Source organism: Jaculus jaculus, chromosome 4 (genome assembly GCF_020740685.1).
Source record: "Jaculus jaculus isolate mJacJac1 chromosome 4, mJacJac1.mat.Y.cur, whole genome shotgun sequence".
Taxonomy (NCBI): Eukaryota; Metazoa; Chordata; class Mammalia; order Rodentia; family Dipodidae; genus Jaculus; species Jaculus jaculus.
Genome location: NC_059105.1, coordinates 174,877,407 through 174,885,846, shown reverse-complemented (window position 1 = coordinate 174,885,846; position 8,440 = coordinate 174,877,407). Strand labels below are relative to the sequence as shown.

Here is an 8,440-nt window from a genome sequence, read left to right as displayed (position 1 = left end):
TTAGTATTTCTTGTGAGGTCTTCTTGGGTAGTCTAGCCTTGAGCTTGCTGGAGTTACGGGCACGTGCCCAGTACCAGGCTCTAGCATTCCACTGTGAGTAAAATGTGGGTTAAAGTGAACACGCAGAGAACTCCTGAAGCGAAACCAAGGTCCACAGGTCAGAAACAATAGCTGCCAGTGCTTTGCCCGTGTATTGTGCCCCAGGTTTTCATTTCCCGCAGCTCCTTCCCACCCTCACTCTGTTTGTTTGGTTTTTTGAGGTGGGGTCTTACTCTGGTCCAGGCTGACCTGGAATTCACTATGTAGTCTTAGGATGGCCTTGAACTCACAGAGATCCTCCTATCTCTGCCTCCCAAGTGCTGGGATTAAAGGTGTGTACCACCATGCCTGGCCTTCTCTCACCTTCTTAATAACCAGCTTCCTTAACCTTCTTTCTTTGCCAGTACTGGGAATCCTTCTTACATTGCCTTCTGCTACCTATCGCCACCTGGCATTCATCCAGGTCATTTGTGTACATGTCCGTCAGCTTCAATGCTGTGTCTGCACTGTAGGGAATGTTCTCACTGTTTTCTCTTATCCTCCATAATCTCTTGATTTTAGCAAAAAGTTTTACTAAATTAATACAGTTTCCAAGTCATGTGTTGTCATGGGAGGCTGAGTAGGAGGATTGTTATGAGTTCATGGCCAGTCTGGGTCTACGGAGTGAGTTCCAGGTCAGCCTGGGCTGAGAGAAACTTGATTTTGAATATACATACATACATACATAAATAAATAAATAAATAAATATATATATATATATATATATATACATATATATATATATACACACACACATACATACACATATATATACATATATATAATATTATAAATAATATACATTATATTATTTATATTATATAATGTACATTATTTAGAATAATATTATATTAATGATAAAATTATATATAATATATATATTCCATTTTTACAGATGACAGAAGGAACATAGTTAAGATTTAGTAATAGAACTCAGAAGTATAGCGTTTAGGACTAAGGTCTAGCCTGTGCTCTTTTCCTACACAATTGTCTGTTTTGAAATCTAAGTGCTGTCTGAGGGAACATGTTAGGAGGGGAAAGTGAACATGTGCCTTAACACACAGCAGCTCAGAGGACCCAGGCACACAGGACCGGGGCACACCAGCAGTCATTTCTTTGTCCTCTTCCAGAAGCCACTGCTTGCGACATAGGCCATCTTCCCTTGTTACTCTCCTGATGAGAACATGCCTGGTGTGCTGACTGAAGATCTGATGTCTCTGATGAACAGTACATAGAGATTGCTCATGCTGTTACCCCAATAATTGTTTGCTTTTTAAAAAAGATTTTTTTAATATTTATTTATTAGAGATGGAGCGAGAAAGATAGAGAGAATGGGCACACCAAGGCTTCTAGCCACTGCAAATGAACTCCAAAGCAAGTGCCACCATGTGCATCTGGCTTATGTGGGACTTGGAGAATTGAACCTGGGTCCTTAGGCTTCATAGGTAAGTGTCTTAACTGCTAAGCCATCTCTCCAGCCCAATCATTTGCTTTGTTAAGCACAGTTATCACATTCAAAACAGACTCATTTAATAGATACCTTGGCTTTTAATAGGTGTATTGCATATGGGCATATTTTAAAGTCTGTTGTATGCTGTAAATTTGTAAAGAAGGATCAAATAAAATGTATTTGTCAATGACAAAAATTGACTGTACAATTACTATCAGACTGGCAACAGATACAACTGTCTCTTATTTTTCTATCCTGACCCTAGTTTTGCTCTACATTGTTAACTCCCTTCTTTCCTGCAAAAGCTCCCTTCTCAAATTATCTGAGAATAATTAAAAGCAGAGAATTTACTAAGAACAGTTGTAGTGTAATAGCATGGTCACAAAGGAATAGCTATTTCTGTACAGATTTAATAGGTGAGGGAATCAATTTTAACTAACTATTCTATATGATATTTAGAAAAAGACATCACAATGGCAATGGCTTCTGTTTAGACATGAAGCCTAGCCTGGACATCATCCTCAAAGACATACTCCATCTCAGAAGGGTTTAGGGTATTGCACCATTGAGGTTCGCTTAGTTCACAAGTCCCTCCTTCCATACTGCCCTTTCCTCTGGAACAAATGTATAGAATGTGGTATTTATCTCCTTTTTATAAAATATAAAATTTATGTAGAACCATTTAACTTTTCCTCTCTTCTATGACAGAGAAGCTTAATGTGAAAATTACAGTTTTGTAATTGATATTTTTCTTGTCATAACTTGGCCTTTTAATCACCTTCACTTTTGTACGGCTAACTTTAGTTGCCTTGAGAATGAACCATTTTGTTTTTCACTATGATGTTTACACTTCTGCCAGTAGATTATTTCTTGTATCACAAAGTCTACCTACCTACCCAAACTACTACGATAAGAGTGGTCTGAAAACTAATGTGGGGGGTCTTCCAAATGAATTTCATATTTTCTTTTTTAAGTTATTTTTTGTTTATTATTCATTTATTTGAGAGTGACAGACAGAGAAAGAGGGAGAGAAAGAGAGAGAGAGAGAGAGAGAGAATGGGCACGCCAGGGCTTCCAGCCACTGCAAACGAACTCCAGACGCGTGTGCCCCCTTGTGCATCTGGCTAGGGTGGGTCCTGGGGAATCTAGCCTCGAACCAGGGTCCTGAGGCTTCACAGGCAAGTGCTTAACTGCTAAGCCATCTCTCCCGAATTTCATATTTTCTTTAACCCTTTTATTCTCTGCTTCCAATTATTTATGAAAGTGGAGAGAATCAGGTTATGGGAATAATTTTGAGAGGATTAAAGCATTGAGAAGATATGGGTCCCAATAGTCCAATGGGAGGCTAGGCCTTCCCATGGTAAATGCTGCATTAACATGGTAAATGCCTATGTGCTAGGCAGTGGGCCCATGGTGTACCAACAGTTCACAGATATCACAAAGACCTATGACTGCCTGGAGGTAATGGATGACATTTATTTTTGAACCAAGCAAAGCAGCAAATAACTCTAAAGTCGAGTTACTTCCTTTTTTGAGCAACCAAAGAGGTAGCAAATATAGTTGAAAATCGAGAGACAGATTGTGGTCAAGCTTACAACAGGTCCAGTAAAGGGGTCACCTCTCTGGGGTATGATTTGTGCATCCTCAGGAAGGGTGGTTGATCTTGAAAGAAGCCACTGCACGAATTCCTCTAGCTGGGTAGCTCTGAGGAAAAATGTCCATTTTCCTCCATGAACAAAAGTTAACTTGATCCAGGTACTGAAGTCTGGGTAGATATAAATGTTTGACTTCGTCTTTTGAAAACTCACTGATGCATTTTGGGGGTGCCTTTGTGTCAGTGTTTGAATTTTGGGGGTCATTGTTTTTTCCTCAAGATGATCAGCAGGCTCTGAATGCCTGGGCACTTTCTCTGGTTCTGCTGCACAGACTTCCGTGTCTTCTGAGGAGGCTACGTCTCGCTCAGTTTCGGGCTGGATGAGCTTGTGAAGCACGTCTATGACTTCTTTGCCACTCTGTGCCCTGAGAACTTCTAAGCTGTGTGTGCTGGCGTGAGGATTCTGGTTTGCCAGTTCAGTCACTTTCTTCTTTATAGCACCAATGTCTTCTCTCATGGAGAGGATGTCTTTGGTGATTGTAATGTGCTTGTTTTCATTAATGTTCATTCTGGTTTCCAGGACATTCATTTGCTTTTGATAATGGTCAATCTTTTTCTGGATACTTGATACCGCACTGACAATGTCAGTCATTTGGCCAAGGAGTTCAACTTGGGCTGTTTTAATATCTTGGAGCATTACCGTAAAATTCCTTTCTTCACTCAAACAAGCACCGTCTTGGTCACAATCATCGGAAGTCACTGTTGGATATCTAGTTGAATATGGGTGCTGGATCTTACATTTTCGGTAAACACTTTTAAGAGATTGTCTGATCTTATAGACATTTGAAGTCCATATGTGCCCAGCAGCAATTTTGACCCTTTTCGTTTGGGATCGGTACATGTTTCATTGTACAGGAAGACGCGCAGCACGGGGAAATGTGACCGGAATCGATGGAAGAAGCAGTGCCGTCATGAAGGGGCCCTTCTCTTACTTTTTGCTGGGTCTCTTCTCTGCTAACATCACAGGGGCCGCTGTGGAGAACATTAAGGGCAGCGATAAGCGGGGCTGGGGGCTTCTGTCAGTCCACCCACCGTGCAATCTCTCCTGTGGTCGCCACCACTCACCTGATGTCACAAAGGCTGCTGGCTTAGAACACTCTTAGGCAGAATGTACCACTTCTCAAAGATTTTTTTCTGTCACCTGATTCTTTTTTTTCATTGTAAAAGTTATTGAGAGCCATGGGACTTTGGTTGATGTGAATTATATCGATTGATAGTCTGCATAAGAAATTAAGACTGAGAGCCTTAAGACATTTATTAATTTAAGTAAAAATCCAGGGGCCAGGTGTGGTGGCACAGACCTTGAATCCCAGCACTTGAGAGGCAGAGGTAGGAGGACCTCTGTGAGTTTGAGGCCAGCCTGAGCCCACATGGTGAATTCCAGGTCAGCCTGGGCTATACATCAAAACTCTACTTTGAAATTCCAAAAAAATAAAAAATATAAAATCATCCATTATTTGAATGTAAATAACCTTTTTATGGAAAATAATTCTATTTTCTTTCTTATTCTTTTGGGACAGTGTCGTATATAGGCTAGGCTGACCTCAACTAGCTATGGAGTTGAGGATGACTTTGAAATTCTGATTCTTCTGCCTTCATACCCCAAGTGCTAGGACTATAGCATTTTATGGGGTCCTGGGCACTGAACTCAGTAAATACTTTACCAACTGGGCTACTCCCCAGCCCTAATTCTGTTTTCTATAGACCGTCAGAAATAAGGAAGAGCCAGGTGTGCTGGCGCTCGCCTGATGTCCTAGCACTCAGGCAGCCAAGGTGGGAGGATCGCTGTGAGTTTGAGGCCAGCCTGAAACTACAGTGAATTTCAGGTCAGCATGGGTTAGATCAAGACTTTACCTCAAAAAAAAAAAAAAAAGGGGGGAAGTGCTATATTACTTTTAGTATCTTCAAATGTTCAAAATACCCGGGTTAATAGAAGATATCTACATTCTCATATATGTTTCTGCATTTGTGATATGTTTTGGTTGAAATGTATGAAGACAATGTGGCCTTATAGAGATATGTCCGTGAAAAGGGAGAGAACTTTAATGGTCTTCTCGGATAACTGAGTGTATTATTCTTTCTGATACTTCCAAATCCTGAGACAGGATAACACATGAGAAGTGGTCACTGTGTGTCATCTTAGGTCAGATGAACGAAGCTCCATCCTCTGTTATATTAAAATGCATTGGCTTATCTCGGATTCTGAATGGATGTGTGATAGCGTGTATGGGGTATTGGAAAACAGTGGTTAACTGAATATGTGAATCATGTGGATCTTCTAAACAGTGATTCATCTTATCATAAAACATCAAAGTGGCATGTGCACTTGCAGTACCACCAGTTTAACTGGCAAAGCCCTTCAGTATTGAAAAGAGTCTAATCTTACAGTGGCAAATACCAATTTCCAAAATCCTAATATTAGTTTAAAAACATGAAATTTATCAAGCTTGCTATTTTCCTTGAAGTGACAAGTAGCTTATATCCATTTCAGTAAAACAATTTGCCAAATGACAACCTCTGAATGCCAAAATTTGTTGCCAGTTGTTTTTACAAAGATAAATGGTATTCCCCACAAAGGAGCTAGTTTAATAACTCAAATAAGCATTTTTTCTCTCCATAAAATCATCATACTTTGAGGAGCAGCAAAACCACATTATATTTTTCTTATTATATCATATATAATATTTAAAACATATTTATATCCTGTATTAAAGGGTTGATATTTAATATGATTTTTGTTTAGCTGCTTCAGGAACACTCTTTTATTTCAACATAGGGTTTTACTCTAGTCCAGGCTGACCTGGATTTCACAATGTAATCTTAGGGTGGCCTCGAACTCAGGGTTCCTCCTGCCTCTGCCTCCTGAGTGCTAGGATTAAAGGCGTGTGCCACCACGCCCAGCTATTTGGGGACATTCTTGAGTGATTTTTTTTTCTTTTGTCTTGCTTCTTCCTTCTGAGTGAGTTGTGGTAAGAGAGCTTTCCTTGGGCTGGGGAGATAGCTCAGCAGCTAAAGGTACTTGCTTGCAAAGCCTGATGGCTCAGGTTTGATTCCCTACTAGCTACATAAAGCCAGACACACAAAGTGGTACATGTGTCTGGAGTTTGATGGCAGAGGAAGGAGCCCTGGTATGCCCATGTTTCACCCCTCTCTCAAATAAATAAATAAAAATATTAAAAAAATAAAAAGAAAGCATTCCTTATTCCAACATTTCCTTGGTTTGTTTTGAGGGACTGAGGGATAACAGTTTGGTCCACATGGTTTTGCAATGGAACCTTTCAAATGCAAATAACAAAGGCAATTTCCATCCTGTTATTATTTTAAAACTTTTTTCCCTTATGTTGTACCTTCTGCTGCAGTTTGAGAAGCGTTGCTTTAGTGGTTAAGAACATCTTAGTTTCTCGCGAACCTGTTTATGGCAGCCACTGAAATCAAAACCTTTCCAAACACTAAATACATTTTATTCCTTTGATATTTTGAAGTAAAATTTTGATTCTCTGAAAATGGAAGATGGGAAATTGTGGAATTAAAATGACATGAATGTGGAGTCTCTCATGGGTCCATCTTTTCTATTTCAGGGGATTTGTTGTTTTTGGGTAAATGCCAGTTTCAATCTGCGATTAAATTGCTCTCTCTCCTATTTGTGCCAAACTGCGAGGTCAGTGTTGGCCCAGGTTTTGGTATAAACTCTGAACTTAGCCAAAAGTAATTTAATAATTTTGGCTCATTGACAGTATCTGGGGTTTTGCTTGACTTGCCTATCTCTGAATTACTAATTAGTAACCTTTCCTAACTGCCTAGAAACCTTTCCAAACTCCTGCAGGAAAAACAAAAACAAAAAAAAACATGTCTCCAGGAAACAGGCTACTATGAACACGATGGCCGAGGCCAGATAGGATAGAGCTGTCCCTTTGACACTGGCCAAAATCTTTTTACCCATCGGGTTCTGTAGGCACAATGCTTAGGGCCTGTGAAATTTTCTAGGGCCAATGAAAACATTTGAGACTAGAAAGGATAACAAACAAATCCTGGGCTTAGAATACTAAAAGCTGCAATATTGAAATACCAAATGTTCACGTAAATGTCTCTGAAAAGTGCTGTCATCTTCCCGAATTTAACTTCATTGACTTTAGCTTTGTTACTATTTCATTCATTTGGAAGAAGGTTGTTAGATAAGATATTCTCACTTTTCAAGAATTCCCAGTTAAATTAGCCAGATTGCTTGTGGTTGACTACTGCCTCCTGGTGAACGACACTCAAGACTTCCTGGGGATCTCGCAGACGTGAGGTAATCATGACTTTTGTCTTCGCTGTGACACAGTGCCTGACAAGAAGAACTTCTGGAAAGGTGGGCTTGGGAGCCGAGTCGGCCGCCCGGTGGGAAAGGCCCCGAGCCGCGCAGCCCCGGCGGGCAGCACGCGCAGAGGTGAACCCGGCCGCCCCGCGCCCTTTCTTTCTCCTCTGGATCCAGCCCAGGCCCCGAGCTCACGCTGCTCAGAGTCGCCGGGGTCTTGCCACGTCAACTAGAATCTAGAAATCTAGAAACTGCCTCCCACAACGCATGCCTGAAGGCTTGTCTCCAGCGTGGTTCTAGACCTTGTCAAGTCGACATTAACCATCACAACTGCTTGTGTTGTTTATGTGAATTTCAGAGAAGCCAAGAAAGTTTGCAATGATGACACAGTGACAAAATAGAACCAATGTTCTTCTTATTACATATCATTATTATATTTGCATTGTAGAGTCCATGTGTTTGACCTCTATTGCCTCACAATCATGAGATGAAATATGTACCTGTTACTTAAAAAAAATTACTACATATTTATAGAAGGTTTTATTAAAATTTTATTTATTTAGCAAGATGAGAAAGCTAACACTTTATCTGGTTATTGTATTTATAAAAGCTGTTTGAAGCAGAAATCTGTGAAGACTTTACAAGTTGCACCAATTCTGCTTCATAAGTAAAAATGAGCAAAAGGAATAGGATCACGATGGAGATTTGTTAATATTTTTAACAGACATATTCGTGCATGCTGATCACTGCTATGCAACAAACACCTAGCAGGTTTGACACAGCACCCTGTCTGGGTCTAGCTGCAGTTTCTGTCTTAGTGGGGTTTGTGTGGCAGTGAGAGGCTCTCCCCAGAGAGTCTGAACACGGCAAAGTGATAATAGTCAAAGATGAGGAAAGAAAGGGCAATGAACTGGTTTCCTCTCTTAGGGCTCTTGCCAGTGATACAGAGACATGCAGAAATAAA

The 8,440-nt window shown here is 40.4% G+C and overlaps 1 protein-coding gene across 1 annotated transcript; it reads right to left on the bottom strand.

Annotated features, from left to right (window-relative positions):
- Positions 1-3,036: 3,036 nt before the first annotated feature.
- On the bottom strand, positions 3,037-4,023 carry Ccdc54 (coiled-coil domain containing 54). Its single transcript, XM_004663981.2, has one exon. The coding sequence runs from the start codon at positions 4,021-4,023 to the stop codon at positions 3,037-3,039; it is 987 nt and encodes a 328-aa protein (XP_004664038.2).
- Positions 4,024-8,440: the final 4,417 nt, after the last annotated feature.

Coding starts and splice junctions, on each gene's coding strand:
- Ccdc54 (XM_004663981.2), bottom strand. CDS start 4,023: ATGTACCGATCCCAAACGAAAAGGGTCAAAATTGCTGCTGGGCACATA.